The sequence below is a fragment of the Micromys minutus genome, assembly GCF_963924665.1.
Source record: "Micromys minutus genome assembly, chromosome: 33".
In the NCBI taxonomy this organism is placed as follows: domain Eukaryota; kingdom Metazoa; phylum Chordata; class Mammalia; order Rodentia; family Muridae; genus Micromys; species Micromys minutus.
This window is the reverse complement of record NC_137968.1, coordinates 10217445-10235861: the sequence shown is the minus strand read 5'-3', so window position 1 is coordinate 10235861 and position 18417 is coordinate 10217445. Positions and strand designations below refer to the sequence as shown.

Sequence of the window (18417 nt, the reverse complement as noted above, 5' to 3'; positions counted from 1 at the left end):
TGTACAGGGGGTGGGACGGATTAGCTGGGCAGGGAAAGTCTTGGCCTGAGTGTATGTACTCTGTGCCAGCTGTCACTCAGAGTGAGAACCTTGGGACAGTTCCATGAAAACAGTCCATAGACATGCAGAGCTAATCTACTTGCGAGTACCCTTCCTTTTCTTTAAAAGCTGTACATCTCATTAGAACAAGCAGAAAGCCCTTTCGGAGGGAAGGAAGGAGCAAAGTGGAGTGCCCAGAAGCTTGAGACTCTTCAGGGCTCGAGAGTAGGGATGGGTTTTAGTTGATAGACAGTGATGGAGAGCACAGAACTGGAGCCCATTGCTGGACATAGACTACCTTCCTTTCCTTGTCTACACCCAAGCTCCAGAGGAGAGCAGGAGTATAGCACAGCATCCCGGGAGATAGACTACCTTCCTTGCCTTGTCTACACCCAAGCTCCAGAGGAGAGCAGGAGTATAGCACAGCATCCCGGGCACATGTTTTTGCAGAACGGTAGTTTCTTCTTGGTTCTCCTGGAGGTGGGAAGAGGAAAGGAAAGAGCCCATGTAGCATTGCTGACCAAACATATCATGGCTCCCAACCTTATTTCCCATCATTTATTGTACCTGACATCACCCTCACCCACTGAGACAGTGTAATCTTTAGCACTGTGACAGCACCATACTGTGACCAGGCATCACAGGGTGTGAGAGAGGTGTCACTCACTTTACCTGCCCTGTACTTACTTTCCTTTGAGCCCTTTGATTAATCTAGAAGCTCTCTGGTAGTACTCAGGCTCTCCCCTTAAGATATTTCTACATGACTTCACTATCCAATATCTTTTTTTTTCTGTTTAAGGTGTCACAAGGCAACCACCTAGTTAACTAGCATTTCTTCATCCGTTGGCTCCCATACTCTGTAATTCATTTTATTTTTTATTGGATGTCACAGGGATAAATCCAGCATGGATCTCTAACTATCTCAAGCCATTCAGACTGTATTATTGCATTTTTTTCCTTTTAGTTCCTCGGGCTGTTAGTTACTCAGGCTGTATGCCAGATAGGTGTTTGCATTTGCTGACTGAAATTCTTTCCATTTTGTTGGGTTTTCTGCCCTTTGCTTGGGTAGGGTTCATACATATTTCCTTTTGACTATTCCTTTATGTAGGCTGAAGTGCAGCCAAGTGTGCCGTACAAGACAAAAGTATTTATGTAATGTTTAATTTTTTTTTCTATTAAATCCTTTTATTCACCTGGAATTTTACACAATTGTTGCACTAGGAAGTGAGTCTGTAAACATACAAACTCTGAGAGAAGAGGGCTTACACTCATCTCATTCTCTTCCAACATGTCCTCTGTTTTCTAACTGTAACCATTGACCTGATTTCTGCCCAGCCCCAGACGAGCCCCCACTCCAGACCAGGTAGCCACATTTCTTCCTAAGGCATACCACAACCTCATTCACAGATGGCCTTCAGTATGACCTGCGTCTCTCTTTCAAAATCATGGCTTTCCCCGTTTACATGCCTCAATACAATATTTCCATTTTGACTACAGTTTTTCTCGACTGAATGCTGTATTCCATCCAAATAAAGGACTGTGAGGCCTGCACACCTGCCTTGCTTCCCTTCTTCCATGTTTCAGTTTGCACTGTTCCTGTTCCTTGAGCTCAGGCCCGTTCCCATATTGCTTTCTGCTTCATGCTCCATGCCCATCCCAGATAGCACCTGTCCCTGCTGCAGAGCCGCCCGCCCTCACTCAGCAAGAATTTCTTCCTCTGCTGTATCTTTTGTGCCCTGGACGTGTGTGTGTGTGTTTGTGTGTGTGTATGTGTGTGTGTATGTCTTAGCCAGGATTTCTATTGGTTGTGACGAAATACCATGACCCAAAAGGATGCTGGAGAGCAAAGGGTTTATTTGGCTTACATTTCCACATCACAGGTCATCACCACCGGAAGTCAGGACAGGAACTCAAGCAGGGCAGGAATCTGGAAGCAGGAGCTGATGTAGAGGCTATGTAGGGGTGCTGCTTACTGGCTTGTTTCCCATGGTGCTCTCTGCCTGCTTTCTTATAGAACCCAGGAGTACCACTGTAGGGTAGGCACCATCTCCCACAGTGGGCTGGTCCCTCCCCTGCTGGTCACTAATGAGAAAATGCCTTACAGCTGGGTCTCATGGAGGAATTTCCTCAAACTTCTTCCTTGATGACACTTGTGTCACGCTGACCCCACAAACCCAGCCAGCACAGCGTGCTCCATTCACCATGCCCCCTAGCTACTTTACTGGAAGCTCTGCCAGTTCCCTGAGATCCTGAGTGCTGGAACTGTGTTCTCCAGGTAGCTACCCCACACAGAGCCCTAGAGTGCACAAGACATGGCGCATGCTGAAAGGTTATCTCCCGGGCATCCAGCTGTTACATCCTTGTGACATTTGATGACCAGCTCCCAAACTGGGAAGAATTCAGACTCAGACAAGTCAGTCGGCTCCAACTTGAGGAGACTCATCACCCCTCAGAACTTCTGGTCCCTCGTCCTTTCTCTTTCTAGGAATAGAAGGATTTGAGGGAACAGCAGAGCTGGGGTCCTTGAGCAAGAAGGCTCTGAGGACATGCAGCTTAAAGTTGCGTTGTTATCCAGCAATGACATCTGTTGTCACTTATCCCTCCCAGCCCTGTGGCACTTTAGTCTGCTGTCACTACTGTGCCTTCTTCATGTCATCAATTAAGCACGTTAAACAGGATAAGGACGAGGATGCAGCGGGCGGGGTGACAAACGGCCAGAGATTTCCCTCGAGGTTGATGGGCAGTTCATTAGTCAGGCCTCTCTGGGTACCGAAGCGTGCTATCACCCAGAGCATGTGGCAGCTTCGTTTGTCGGAGTATCTTCAATGGTTGTATCAAACGTCTACTGAGTTCCAGACATGTGCTTTATATGACAGTCTTAACCCCGTCGGGATAAAAAGGAGTGTTTTCTGTATGTGGCTCTCAGAGTATGGGGAGCTATTGCAGGCTTTTAATTAATTAATTAATTAATTAATTAATTAATTAATTTATCTATTTATTTTTGTGTTCATATGGGACCTTTTCTATAATTTATGGTGTTCAACACCAATGTCAACAGCGGGTGATTTTTTTTTCTCACAATATGTCCCTTCATCTACAACTTGCATATTTCTGTCCCATTTCCAACCTGCCAGAACTCTGTAGTTATACAAAAGCTGGTAGTGTCCCTGAAAGAGATCCTGTCCCTCAGCATTATCAGACCCCCTCCCCCACCACTCAGTGAAGCATTGCTTGTGTTTGCTGCATTTCGGGCACCATGCTTGTCTCTGGGGATGCAGTGGGGAATAAGACACAGGCCTTCCCAGCCACAGGCCAATACCCTTAGCAGAGTCTTCAGAGTCGGATAAGATGGATAGAGGTAAACAGAGGATTGAAATGTTCTAAATAACATCAACCTGTCAATTCAAGCTAAGGGAACATGTGGTGGGGGAGATTTTTAGCTTGGTCATCATCTCTCCCAGGAGACATCACTGAATTCTGACAATGAAGGAATATTTACTGCTGTGAAAATTGTCCTTAGACACTGGGAAGTGATAGTGAGTAAGCTCATGGACACGTGTGTTAAAGCATGTCCACAATAACCATGCAACGTGACTAAACTTGTGAGACTAAGGCCATAAAGGAGGGACACCCACTCTCTCCTTGAATCAGGCAAAGGTCAAAGGTCAGCTGAGACTGGAAGAACAGGTAGCAGTTAGACAAACCTGAAGGAAAAGAAAATAATTCTAGCAGAAGGGACAGCAGGTGTGACAGCCTGGCATCATAGAGCACACTAAGGTCAGTGAACTTTGTCTCCCTTGTGTCTTCCACGACACAGGTGACCCAGAAGAGCTTAAGGAGGGGACTGTCTAAAGAGATTTGTGCTCTGGAACAGAATACAGGACAAATTATTGGGGGCCACAGCCAACCGTTGGGTGTAGCCTGGAAATTGCAAGTAGAAAGTAGGGGTTTCAGCCAAACAGCTTGGGGATCCTGTTGAGGAGCAGGAAGGAAGGAGAGTAGGAGCCAGAGGTGTCAAGGACAGCATAAAAAAACACACAGAATCAACAAACATGGACCCATGGGGGTCACTGATACCAAACTGAAAATCAGGGAAGCTTATACAGGTCTGTGTCTATGTCCTATTAATGTAGCTTGGTGTTCCTGTCGGACTCCTAACAGAGGAAGCGGGGCTGTGTCTGACACCTTGGCCTGCTCCTGGGACCCTTCTTCTCATAGCAGATTGCCTGGTCCAGTCTTCATCTGGGGGCAGGCTCCTAATCTGCTTGCAACTTGATATGCTATGTTTGGTTGATATTCCGGGGAGATCTGCCCTCTTCTGAAGGGAAATGCAGGAAGGGTGGGTGGGGTGGAAGGTGTGAGGATGAGGGGACTGTGGTAGAGCACAAAGGATGGGAAGAAGGAAGCAGGTCAACATCTAACTGATGGCTTTATGTAGTGACACGTGGAAACTAAGACACTGCGTACTGTACCAGCTCACCATAAATGGTGGAAAAGAAGAAAGTTTCATAGGGAAATCTCCATCAGCAGTTGAGAAGGACAAGGACTTCAGGTCAGAGATGGAGATACTACAGGTGACACACTGCCGCAGGGGCTCCTCTCACCATACTAGTTTTTTTAAAAAGCCCTTATCGAATCGTTGTTCCAGTACTGATAATTCATCTAAAAACATATTTATAATATGTTGTCCTGTCTGAGAATGTAGCATCATCTTTCTTCTATGAGAATTCCTAGGGAAGCTGTTTAGCAGGAGACCTACTAAGCGTGGCTCCATGTGGACCCACACCCTGATGATGGTGATGAATATAAAGAATCCTTACTGTGCAATTAGATGTTTAATGCCCGCAGTAATCCCAAGCAAAAGGAATTCTTTAATTACATCATTGGAATGATAAAACAGGCAGAACATAATGAGTTTAAGCAATTGCCTGAGGTCACACCATCCTTAGATGGAAGAACAGAAAGATGACCCCGAACCTGCTGGCTAGATCACACTCAAGCAGAGTGGGTTGACAGTTGCATGGAACACAGTCAGTGTGCGTCATTACTCTGCCAAGTGAGACTCATTAACATTTCACATTTGGGATGTAAAAATGTGTCAAAAAAAAACAACTCCCAAAATATATACTCTAGTGGATAACTATATTGGAAATAGCAGTCAAACCGTCTGTCCCATTCTGTGAGAGGCAGCCTCTGAGAAAACTGTCCTGAAAATCATCTCAGGCAAGGAGTGCCCGGGAGCAGTGTCTCTGCTGTTTCTGTACCTGGAGGGCTCATCAGTACAGAGCCTGTCCCACCTGTAAGTCTTAAGTTCACACGTGAGTCAGAGACATGTTTCCAGGTGATGTCATTGCATCCTCCAAGAACCACACAGTAATTAGGCCGATCATGGATGACTTTTAGAGCAGAGGCGCATCTGAAATAGGTTCAGTCACTGGCTGACCTGCTCTGCAGGAGTTATGTAACTCTCCAAAGGCATGTTGGCACAGCATCGACTTCAGCTCAGGGACACTCCCACGCCATTATCTTCCCTTTGTCTTCCACTACTCTAAAGCAGGTCAGGTGTTTTCTAAAAGACCTTTAAATGGTAGCCTTCTCTTCTCATAAAATCAAACCAAAGAAACAGGGCCTACATTTGAAACTCGGGTATTTCCCTCACTTTCCAACCCAAGGCTTGGTCTGAGAAGGAGCATTATACTCTGAGGTGTCATGGTCCATGGCACATAACCTGCTTCCCTCTTCATCTCCCTGGGACCAGGGTTTTCGTCTTCAGAGAGACTGTGTGCACAACCCAGTAACTTAGTTACTTTCTCACATCCACTGCCTTGTCTCTCTGTGAAAGCAAGAAGTAGAGTTGTGGAAACACCAACAAAAACCACCAGGGCATGCAGAACCGATTGATAATTTGGGACCAAGCAGAGTAGGCAGTATCATAAAAGACAGTATGACCATAGCCATGTTGTACCTAAAAATTGGGACAGAGTAGAGCATAGCTTCTAGCTGGTGGTAGTGGTGTTCTGCTTCATTTTGATTTTGATTTTGTTTTCTGAATTCTTTGGCCTCTGTAATGAGATGGAAGTAAGTATAAGGACAGGTGCTCTGTAGAATATTTCTCTTTACCTATGGCTCTGTCATATGTATGGATTTGTTCAGGACTTTGATGGGAATGAGTTGCATTCCTGGAGATGAAATAAATATCAGATTGAAGAAGCTAGGAGTTGGGGTGCATCTGTATTGATAAAGTGCTTACTCAGAATAAATAAAGTGCTAGGTTTGCTCCATAGCACCGCATCAAACAGGGTATGGTGGAACACACCTATCATCCAGGAAGGTAAGAAGTAGAAGGAGATGGGTTAGAAGTCCAAGATCATCCTCAGTTACATTCCAAGTTTAAGGTCAACCTGAGCTACATGAGACTCTGTCTCAAAGAACAAAATAAAACAAAAGAATAAAAAACTAAATAACAAATCTATTTCACTTTCTCATCAATAAGAGAGTGAAGTAATAAAGTTTCATATGGATTGTACAATAAAACATTAAGTAGGAATAAAATGAAATTATTAGTAAATTTATTGGGAGAGTTTTCTTATTGTCCCCAGAGACTATGGTTCAACCGATCTGTGCCTCTGTGATTCATAATAAAGAAATAGGTTTTAAGATACAGAGAGAATAATCAAATGCCACTCTTCTCTAGGAAAATGACATGTTTAGTGTCCACAAAGCAATGTGAACTGATGCTTTGCCTCTCTGTTTCCTATCCTGCCTGTCAGCTATTCGCTTTATGGGTAATGACCACTAAGGTCACTATCAGAACACTATTAGAGGCGGTAGTATAGGGAAGTCAGACACATCTTTTGTTTGGTGCTCATTCATGGGACAAAGGTGTTCACATGTTTCCTTAGAGAAGAGACGAGGAAGGAGCTGTGTCAAGGAAGGACAACTCCTAATGTTCTCAGTCACAGACTTGGGGTCCCAAGACTCAGGAAAAGTTTTAAGCTCACCTCTCTCCAAGTTACCTTTGTGGCCTTGGGAGTGTCATCTCTTCTCATGTCACCGTTTCCATAGTTGGCTCCTTCTCCTCATGTCTGTCTCTCTGTTCTAGGTGCAATCATCTCCAATAGTCCTGACAGTCTCAAGAGCTGGGTAGTTCTGTATTCCTCCTGCTTGATGTAACTAGTCCTTTAATCAGAAGTAGTCTGTGTTGCTCAATTTGGGAGTCCATACTTATAAAATTTGTCTCTTCCTGCAACAAAGACCAGGTAGATGATGTTTGTTAGGCACAAAAAGAACTGCAGGGCATAAAAAATTTGAATTAGTGATATCTCTACCTTGTTGAACTCTTGGTTTCCAGGAGGTACTCATGGACCACAGACTCCTCCAGAAGGCTTTGCTAAATAGGTCTTAATTAAGTTTCTCACAACAGTGACAAGTTTAATCAACCAATACAGTTAAAATCTAAGGATTCACACAATTGCTCAGACTCTAAAGACAAAAGAAGGTCTCCTTACTGTCCTTTGTCAGAATGTCTGTAGTTTATTTCTTCATGTGTCTGTTCTGAATTCTCCTTTTCCACTCATATGCCATGACATCTTCACCCCACCTGAGTTCCTGTGCCGCATCCTTCCCCTGGTTCTGCTTCCGTCCAGGTTGGGATTGAGATGTGATTCAGAGAGGGTGATTATAAAAAAGAGAATCAAGACACTAGCAATCCTGTGAAATAGACACCATTTTGTTAACATACACAGCTTACATGGCCCCTAGAACTCAGCATGACACACCCTATGGTAGGAATGAATGTAAGGCATAGAGAGGTTACAGACTTTTCTCAAAGCCACATAGCTTCATGAAGATTGGACATACAAGTGATAAGAAGACTGAAAGGACATAAAGAGGTAGGAACCAGAACCTGGCTGAGCCTAGTGTTATAATACTAGTACATTCAATAGTATGAGGCTGCACAGTGATGCTCTGGGGATGTCAAGGGTATAAGCCAGTGTGAAACTCCACTGTTTGATGGCGTATGAACTGGAGAGCTCTCACCACTGCTGTGAATGTTGAAATGGAGGTTGAGTGTGTACAGTCGACTGAGTTAGACCCTGGACATTAGTGACCAGTAGAGACAAAGATGAGGAGAGACATTTAAGGCCGTTAGACTTCAAAGTTGCTTTGTAAATGAACTTAAGTATGGAAATGAGAAGCTATTTCAGAATCCTAGTGGATGCTTTGGCAGGGAGTTATAAATCTTTTTTTTTCCACTTTTTTAAAATTGGATATTCTCTGCATTTACATTTCAGATGTTATCCCTTTTCCCCAATCCCATTCCCCCTCCCATTGCCTTCATGAAGGTACTCTCTCTCTCAACCACCCTCTTCCACCTCAGCACCTTGGCATTCCCCTACTCTGGGAAATCAAACCTTCACTGGAACAAAGTCCTCTTCTCCCATTGATGTTAGACAATGTCATCCTCTGCTACATATGCACTTGGGGCCATGGGTCTCTCCATGCAAACTCATTGGTTGGTGTTTTAGTCCCTGGGAGCTGTGGTGGGTTTGGTTAGTTGATCATTTTGTTCCCATGGGGTTACAGACCCTTTCAGTTCCTTCATACCTTTCTCTAGCTCCTTCATTGAGGTCCCCATGTTTAGTATGATGGTTATCTGCAAGCATCCTCCTCTGTATCAGTATGGCTCTGGCACAGCCTCTAAGAAGGTATCTATGTCAGGTTCCTGCCAGAAGTACTACTTGGCATCAGAATCTTAAATCTTATGCTGCCTTATTTCCAGCAAGTGGGAGTTTTTTAGTCATTCAGATTTAGCAATCCAATCTGGTTATACCCTGTCTTCACACAAGAAGAGTGGATGAAGAGGTGTAAAACAGAAAGAAATGTATCCATCTATTTTTTTCCTATCTTGTATTATAGACTGAAAGTCTTGGCCCTGCCCTGAATTTTATTGTTGTCAGCATCTTGTTCACATTCTTCTCTCCTACTCCCTCCTTGCCTTCCTCCATCCCTGCCCCTGACATGACATTCTGTTTCCACTCAATACTGCCACCTCTGCGCTCCTCCTCCTGATTTAGATCCTCCTGCCAGACGTGCAGAGCTCCCATCTCATTTTGGTAAACACTAGATGAACACGTCTTAAATAGAAGCAACATCCTTTCCAGCTTTGTTAAAGGGCAAGAGACTCTGCTCAGCAAACTGAGAGATGAAAAATAGGAGTTACTAACCACAGTGTGTGGAACTCTTCCAATAGCAGTGTGAGTGGGTCAACTCCTGGAGCTCATCTGCCATCTATCCTGTCTCCAACATGAGAGACCATAGAGCCCTATGTGAGGGTCCTATTTTTCCTGCTCAGTATCTCTGCCATAGGTACATGGGCCACATCAAAGGAAAGATTGGTTTACAAACCAATAAAATGTAAGGCCCTTCTTTTAAAATGGACCACGAGGGCCTTAAACCATGGGTCAATTGCAAAGTGTCTACTAACTTTGCATCCCAAGTATTTTTGTGAATTTGCCTGTTTGAAGAACGTTTGTGTGTGTGTGTGTGTGTGTGTTCTCTGTGGAATCTTGAACATCTACCCCCTTTCTACCTTAGTTTATTTACCTATAAAATGAGGGTGAATATAGGAATACTATTACTAAACAGTTGTGGAAATTCATGTGAAATTTACTAAGAAATGACAGAAATGCCAGGTATATAGCAAACACTCAATACATTTTCATTATTATTTCAGTAAAACCACAATCATAGTACAAGAATGAAAAGACATTGCAGACAATATCATGCCTGCCCCGAGAAAGCTCCACAATACGTTCTGTACTAAACTCATACAGTTTTCATAATCACTTGCTATCAAAGGTAGTTTCTTCTGGAAACATTCAATTAATAGCTCCTAAAACTAAGCAAAACTGTCTGGTGTGTATATACGTGTATGTACAGTTTCTAAAGATGGAAAATTCTCAGCTAACCTGTCCACAGGCTGCTACTCCGAGAAGCTACAGAGTCCCCATTGGGCCTGAATCCTGCTTTCAGAAAAATTCAAGGAAAGTGCTAGCAGGGAAAAATCCAGAGAAAGTTACTATGGCAACCAGAAACCTGGCCAGGTGGCTTTCAAGGTCTAAGAATGGAAGTCAGGAGGTATCCAAAAATAGTCTCTAAAAGCCACAGGTCATGGGCATCTCCACCCAGTTCATCCCCTTATCTTTGCTGTCTCAGCTACTTGTTCTTGTCTGATATTCGGGCGATACACCTGCTGAAAGAGAGTGAATGAGAAAATTCTAAACAAGACAAAGTGAGGGAAAAGTGAACACTTTCTTACCAAAGTCACTTCCTCCCCCTCCCCTTTCCCTCCCCTCCCCTACCCCTCCCCTTCCCCTTCCCCATCCCTTCCCTTCCCCATCCCTTCCCCTCCCCTACCCCTCCTCTTTCCCTCCCCTCCCCTTCCCCTCCCCCTCCTCTTCCCCTCCCCTGCCATCCCCTCCTCTCCCTTCCCCTTCCCTTCGCCATCCCTTCCCCTCCCCTCCCCCTACTCTTCCCCTCCCCTCCCCTTCCCCTCCCTCTCTTCCCTCTCCCTTTCCCTATCTCTCCATCCTCTTAAAGGTTAAGGTTAATATGGTATTTACTTAGCAAATGTTTGTCTGCCATTTGTCCTGCCATATGTAGGAAAGATAAGGATTTCCACCTTGTATGGCTGAACATGAGTTTGTACATAGAACGTGCTTGACATACTCATTAAAACCCATATTGCCAATGATTACTGTACTTTAGCATTCATGATCCTCAATCAACAGAGCTTAGCGAGTATGCATTTTCCTGGACAACACCCTTAGATATTCCAGTTCTGGAGGCGTAAGAGGAAGTGGTATAGAAATGTGCCTTTGTAGTGGCTGTCGTAACTGCCACAACTGTCATAATTTCATCTTAAAATTCTTCTAGGAATTTAATGAGATCGGCCAGAGAAACAAGTGTATGAATTCCTATGATCAAGTGAACTCACTGAATATTAGTTATGTTTATGTGTGAGGTCCCTAGGATGACCTTGAACCTTGGCTTCAGCCTTGAGTTATTGACAGTGTCAACCCATGCCCCTCCCCACTACAAAAGCAGCTTTATGGCACCTGTCTCTGTTTTGTAGGGTCTGTGTTATCATGAGAAATAAAGTATTGGAGAAAGGTGTATGGAACACTTCCTGGTACATAACATTTGCTTCTAATGATAGAAAACAAATGTAAAAGAGTATTATTTATTCATCTTATTAAAACATGCCATATTTCAAAGATTTTTTTTTACTATATAAGGAGGAAGCCATAGCCTACGTGATAGTGTGTTAAGTGTGAATGCCAAATAGTATATAGCAAAATGTTCCATTTCAGAAGGAATTTTAATCCTCACAGAATAAAAATAGTGTTTAATACTTATTTAGAGATTATGCTGTGTTTGCTAAGCATATGCCTAAGCTGTCTGTTAGGTATATATTAATGGCTTATGATAAGCCTGTGATGTTGCTGTAAGGAAACTGAAGCAAAAAGGGGTAGAGTAATTCTCCTAAGATCCCCATAGAGAATGCAGAGGTAACATGTGACATGGTACTTAGGTTCTGTGGTACAGCTGCTCTGTAGAAACACAAAGTAGCCATGATGAGCTACTATGTCTGCAGCAACGCCCAGTGGCACATGCTAAAGAAGACGGTTGGGTGCTTCTTCTTCCTGAGGTTTTTACTGCCATCTAATAAGTAAATAGCCAGTCAAGGTCTGTAGCCCTTTCCTTATTTTGTTTATAAGATTAGCTTTCATAGAGGAATAGGGATTGAAGAAAAGATCATTCAGAGGCTGCCTCACCCAGGGATCTACCCCATATGCAGCCACCAAACCCAAGCACTATTGCTGATGCCAAGAAGTACGTACTGGCAGGAACTAGATAAAGATGCCTCCTCAGGGGCTCAACCAGAGTCATACAGATGCAGCTGAGCATGCTTGGTGATAACCAGCGGACTGAACACAGGAACCCCAATGAGGGTGCTAAAGAAAGGACTGAAGGAGCTGAAAGGGGTTGCAACCTCATGGGAAGAACAACATTATCAAGCAACCAAACCCTCCACAACTCCCATAGACTAAAACACCAATCACTGAGCGCACTTTGAGAGATCTATTGATCCAGTTGTATATGTAGCTGAAGACAGCAGTGTCTGGCATCAATGTGAGAAGAGGCCTTTGGTCCAGGGAGGGCAAATTTTCCCAATGTAGGGGAATGCCAAGGCACTGGGGTGCAGAGGGTGATCAGGAGGGAGTGCACCTTTGTGAAGATAAGTGGAGGGGGGATGGGAGAATGGGGGGAGGGAAGAACATTTAAAATGTAAATACAGAGAGTATCTAATAAAAATCCTACATACTAAGTTACATAAAAGAATAAGATTAGCTTACTCAGCCAGGCTCAATAGCACACGTCTGTAGTCCGAGGATGCACTGAGATGAGAAAGTCAACTGAGTTCAGGAGTTCAAGGCTACCCTAAACAACACAGTAAGACCCCAACTAAAATTAAATTAAAACCTCAAAAAAAGTTCATTGATATTATATCATGCTCACTAAATTATAATTTTTGTAAAACGTCTTGTGTATGTGTGAGTATATGTGTATGTGTGTGTATATATGTGCATGTGTATGTGTGTGTGTGTGTGCCTGTGTGTGTGTATATATGTGTGCAGGTATACATGTATGGCTGTCTTTGTGGAGTTGATTCTCTCTACTTCTACTTGGGTTCTAGGATTCAAGCTCACATTACTAGTCCTGTGAAGCTTCTTCAAGCCTATATACCAAGTACCTTTATCCACTAAGCTATCTGACAAGCCCCTAAATTATAAATATTGTAAAAATAAATAATCATCAGCTGAAGTAGGTGGGAAGTAGCCTATGCATAATTTCACTACCATATTAATCAAATGGTTTTGAGTGCAGCTGCAGCTGAAAGTATTGGCTAATCATTTGCAGATGTGCAGAAGATAAGATAGAATGTACTAGAACAAAAAGACCTTAGGCTCTGAAAATATGTAACAGTCAATATATTGAGTTTCGGTAGCAATAAAATGTTAAACCAACGTAATCCTTTAGCCTGAAGACCTAATGACAAGAGATCAAAGACATTTTAGATATTTATTAAAATTCTGGATTTTTAGTAATGATCTCTTTCTGTTCAAGAATTTCTATTTCTATGCAGGCGGTTATTTCAACTCATGATGTTTTGCATGTGTTTCCAAGTAATAATTTCACATTTGACAATAATACCTTGTGCCTGGAGTCTATAACTGCATGATATATTTCTGAAACTTCCCCATCTTTGTCACTTAGCAACCAACCTGATGATCTGATAGCAAACAAAGCCAGGGAAATGAGATGTCAGGAATGATGTGTTACCAGGTCACACAACCAATCACTTGTCTTTGAGACTGCCAAGAGCTGAGGGTACTATGCAGAAATAACTATTAAGTTTCTAGAACTTTGAAAGTAATGTCACCATTAGAGCGTTTCTCCCATGCATAAAGAATTGCTGGGTCTGGGTCTCAGTAGAATGTTGTTCTAATCTGTCAAAAGCGGGGAAAGGAAAGTTATTGCTCTGCTAGCAGGTCATTCATGGTCCAAAGGAAGCTGGCATCCTGATGGGGTCCTGGAAGCTTGAAAAAGGAGCTTTCTCAGAATTGCTATGATCCACTGGTCCTGCTGGTGGAACTAATCAATCCTTTCAGAATCTACACAGCTGGGACCCAACTCTGGATGCTTGTTGTTGTGAATACTTCTTGCTAATTTCTATACCAGAATGTCTATTAATCTCCTTGCTTCCTTCTCTGCCCTGGCATAGATGAAGTACAGATGTATTTTGAAGACTTGATCCTACACTTGATCAACTTCCCATAAACCTAGGGCCAACCTTCTCCCATTTCTTCCTTACTGCAGTGAAATCAATGTCTACCTTACCTTACAAAATTGCCAAGACCGGATGACAGAAAGTACCTCATGCGTTAGCTGATGATCTCAGAGGCACTAAATAGTCATTGTGGTGATAATCATTCACTGTTGGTGAGAAATGAAAGGACTTAGATCATTCTTTGTTCCGTCAGTTCAGAAATGGACCTGGCTCTGGGTTCTGGACTAATACAACCCATAAATTACGTTGAGCAAGAAAGTCAAACAGAATGTACCTAGATTGAGTGTCCAAATGTATGTTCAATTCATACATCTTGAAACATTCTATCTTATTGCTTCTATTGCTCTGTTGCCTCTGCTCCCTCCCCTTCACCTCCCTAGAAAACCAATGGAAATAATCCCATTATTGATACGAGGCTACTATGTGCTTCTTATTAGAATGGGTTTTCATGATTCCAATGCACGACAGTCTCACACCCAACTGGCACATCTTCCCAAAATGCCATGTACCTTTATAAACTAGCAATCCCACCTTGAAGTTCCAATGCCCAGCGTCTACATCCCATTCTCGCCTCAATTTTCCGTTTTGGTTGAGTCTGTCCCTAAATACGCACACATACATTTAAACTGCTGTCATAGAAGGTCCCGTCTGTAATCGGACACTGTTGTTTCAAGCCACTCCTGGAGCCCGTGTTCTTGACTGCTGCTGACTGGCCGACTCTAAGGCAGAGCTGCCAAGTTCAACTCTCAGAAGCTGCCTGCAACAGCTCCAAGATAAATGCTGGGAAAACAAAGTTGCCCCATCAGGATGCTTCCTTTTACTTACACTTTGGTTGGTGTGAGCTGTTGGTGAGAGACACCCAGAGGGATCTGGCCTGCCTTGCCCTGCCTGGGCTACTGTTTATACTCTCTGCAGGCGATTGGCTCTTTGAGTAACCATCTGCCTACCCTCCTGTTCCAGCGTGTTTATGAAATGGTGTCTTGGACTTGTGCTTGCTCTTCTCTACCCGGAGGAAAGCACAAAGCTTTTGGAAGCTCTGGAATCTTGGCACTTGCAGGGTTAGAGCTTGCAGCTCAGGGAGCTGGGACCTGGGACGCAGGGCCCTGGTCACCTATCCCTTCAAGCTTCCCTCTCACTCTCTCCTTTCTCTCTCCTGTTGTTTTTCAGGCAGTGAAGCAGATTTTAGCTCCTCCAGCAGCACAGGCAGCATCTCAGCCCCTGAGGTCCACATGTCCACGACAGGAAACAAGCGAGCCTCTTTCTCACGCAAGTAGGCACTGACTCCTGCTCTGTAATAATGAAGCTTTATGCAAGTGACTTTCTGTCCATAAGGTTCTGTGCAAGCGCCTGGATCCTGAGTTTGGTGTTGGGAGTGAGGTTTACTGTTAAGTCTTCCAGTGATTTGCACCTGGTGGTTTCCTTACTTCACCCCCTGTCCTCCTGTAGCTGAGCCTGCTCTCCCTGCCCCCACTGTTTCTCATGCAGACCTTAGCTCTGTGCCCTCCTCCCTCCATTCCACACTCTATTCCTTACTTTGCAGCCAGCCTGCTCCTTACAACCCTATCTTATTCTAGTCACCTGCAAAGCCTCTAACTTCCTTCATATAAAGGAGACATTTACTAGAGAAGAAATGAACAAAAGAAGTGTAAAGTTCATAGATGTGGTAGCCCACTGCCGAGGCTGGATGTGTGCCTTCTGAAGTCCGGCTGCCTTGCCTTACACTGCTAAGACTGTCCAGAGGCTGCATGACCCTGAACAAGGGGCTTTGTTTCTCTCTACTTCCACCTCTCATTTGCAAATAGAATTATCATGATACCTATCTTGGAGGGTTTCTGGTTAGGGCTGTGCTTGTGGTAAGCATTATAAATTCTTCACCATTAACATTGGTTGAATTGGTGGCAGAGGATTATGGGAAAATGCAGGCTAGTGTTCATATTTAGTGGGGGAAATTATAAGCTCAGTATCTTCTAACCATTAACAGTGCCATTATTCTTCAATAATATATATATATATATATATATATATATATATATATATGTGTGTGTGTGTGTGTGTGTATACACACACACACATACACACACACTCACACTCACATACACACACACACACACACACACACACATATATATATGTATGCATACACACAAATCACTGTGAAATACTTAATTTAATGTGTACATATTTATATTATATATAATACATTTTGTATATATTATATATGTGCATATATATGTATGTGTGTATGTGTATATATATATATACATATAATAAGACAGGGACCATATAGAGAGTGCAATGGGGCATTGTTCTGTTTCTGATGGGCTAGTTCCAACACACCTCAGTGACAAAGTGAGCCCCATTAGGGGCCTGAAGAGGAGTGGTAGAGATATCTCATCACCACCTAGGGAACATCTTATGACTTTATGAAGTCATATTATTGTCCTGGGCCATGCATTCAAAAATGATCTTGAGGATTACTAGTATATATTTTTTAATATCTTTCCAATTTCCACAAGCTTAAAGTTTGGTAACACAGTGCAAACATTTCCTGTCTCTCCTGGAGACTGATAAAGGAAAGTAAGATGACCTCAGTGCACAGTTCCGTGTTAGCAGTTAATCATATAGACAAAGCTATCAGAAATAATGGGGTCCACAGTGAGTAAGCCTTATTGCTCTACCAACCCCTTTACTCTTTGTGTGTAAAGTGCCTCCTGGACTCCAGGGGAGGCATGTAAACATTCTTAGTAGACATGCATCTCCCCTAGAAGTAAGCATGTTCTCATGGTGAAAGGTGCCAAAGAAAATTGAGCCCCATAGGTCATTTTATTAAGCAAGTCAAAAGAACTCGGGTTTGCAGTTAGATGTCAATAACACAGAAAAAAAAAAAAAAAAACATTCTGGGTTGAAATTCAGGATTTTTTTTTTTTGAAGTGTAATCAAAACTTGATATAGTAAATATAAAACAATTTGTACAAATCAGATATTCTAGATTTTTTTTTTTTGCAAGGAGGGGAGCTGTTTATGGTTGTCTGGTTTCTATATATTCATTGGTGCATTAATTCATGTGCACCCAGTGAGTGTTGCTAGAGCCCATGTCCTGGAACTCAAATTATCAGAAAACTTGAGCTACCTCAAGTGGTGCTGTAAACTGAGCCCAGGCCATCTACAAGAGCACAGGTGTCAATGAAAGGGGTGGGATTTGAGGGAAGGGTGGATTTGTTGAAAAGATTTTGACAGGTTTAAAAAAAGAAAGCTGTAGAGACCTGCAAATCAACCACCTCATTGTTATCCAATTCTGATGGTATCTGAAGATGTCTCTCTGCCTTTTTAAAAACTATTAAAGCATTAATCTGTCTAGAAATTATAGAATGAAGAACAAGGTGTGGGTTGTTCGGGACTGGCATCAAACATACCATTATTAATGAGGCGAACTATTCTATGTTTGGTTCCTGTTTAGGAAAACAGAAATAAAGGTAATATCGCTGAATTAAGTGAGCTAGTATTGGTAACTAATTGTATCACAAGAGTCTAGAACTTGGTTTTTTAAAAAAACAGGATAAGTATATTTTTAAAAGAAAATAAACATGATGCTTCTGCTACTGAACTGCAGAGCAAAGTGCCCCAAGGCCGCTGGCCTAAATGACACACAACATCTCATTTGCCACGTTAGGGGTTTTCAGATCAAGGTTTGGTAGGATTGGTGTTTTCTGAGACCCTTGGCTTGTCTTGAAGATGCCTGACCTCCCTGTCTCCTTACAGCACCATCTCTCTGTACATATCTGTGTCCAAATTATCCCTTATTATAATATCAGCTAGGTTGAATGAGGGCCTAGTACGGCACTAATTTAAACCTAATTACCTCCACAAAGGTCTTGTCTACAGATTCAGTCATATCTGAAGTCTGGGGAAGTAGGCCCCAGCATGAAATTGGGATACTGACAGTGACAAAGTCAAGTTCACAGACACAACAGTGGACAATGATGATGATGATGATGATGATGAAGAAGAAACAGTGGATGGCGGTGGGGACGTTAGCTGAAGTCAAGGGCCGTTGGCTAGGGATCATAGTGATTAATATTTGTTCTTTTACATGACTCTGTTCAAGTGTTCAGAGGTGCAGGGTGAACAGAATTTTTTCTTTTCTATGACTACATTGTTCTTCCTACTAGACCAGAGAATTTAGGGTGCGTGTAGGGGGCAAGCATTGGGCTCTTGCTTCTCTGTGGTCATGACAAACATGGAAATCCAACTTCTCCTTGGAAAATGATGGCGGTCACCGGTGATGTTTATGTCCATATTTGCTAACATTTGAACTGAAATAAATAAAAGGAGGAAAAGTAATAGTTTAAACATGAAAAGGAGATTAATTAGCTCTTAAGACATATGACATTCATGTCCTGAAACACATAAGAAGACTTATTATGTGTTTTATAAGACGAGTAATGTTTTATAGCTTGGGG

General features: G+C 42.9%; 1 protein-coding gene across 2 annotated transcripts in view; it reads left to right on the top strand.

Annotated features, from left to right (window-relative positions):
- Window positions 1–18417, top strand: part of SYBU (syntabulin) — a 71376-nt gene that overhangs the window by 41650 nt on the left and 11309 nt on the right. For both annotated transcript variants that reach the window (XM_080909370.1, XM_080909369.1), the window contains exon 4: window positions 15125–15227. In XM_080909370.1, coding sequence (XP_080765496.1) covers window positions 15125–15227 — 103 coding nt within the window. The remainder of the gene's footprint in view (window positions 1–15124; window positions 15228–18417) is intronic.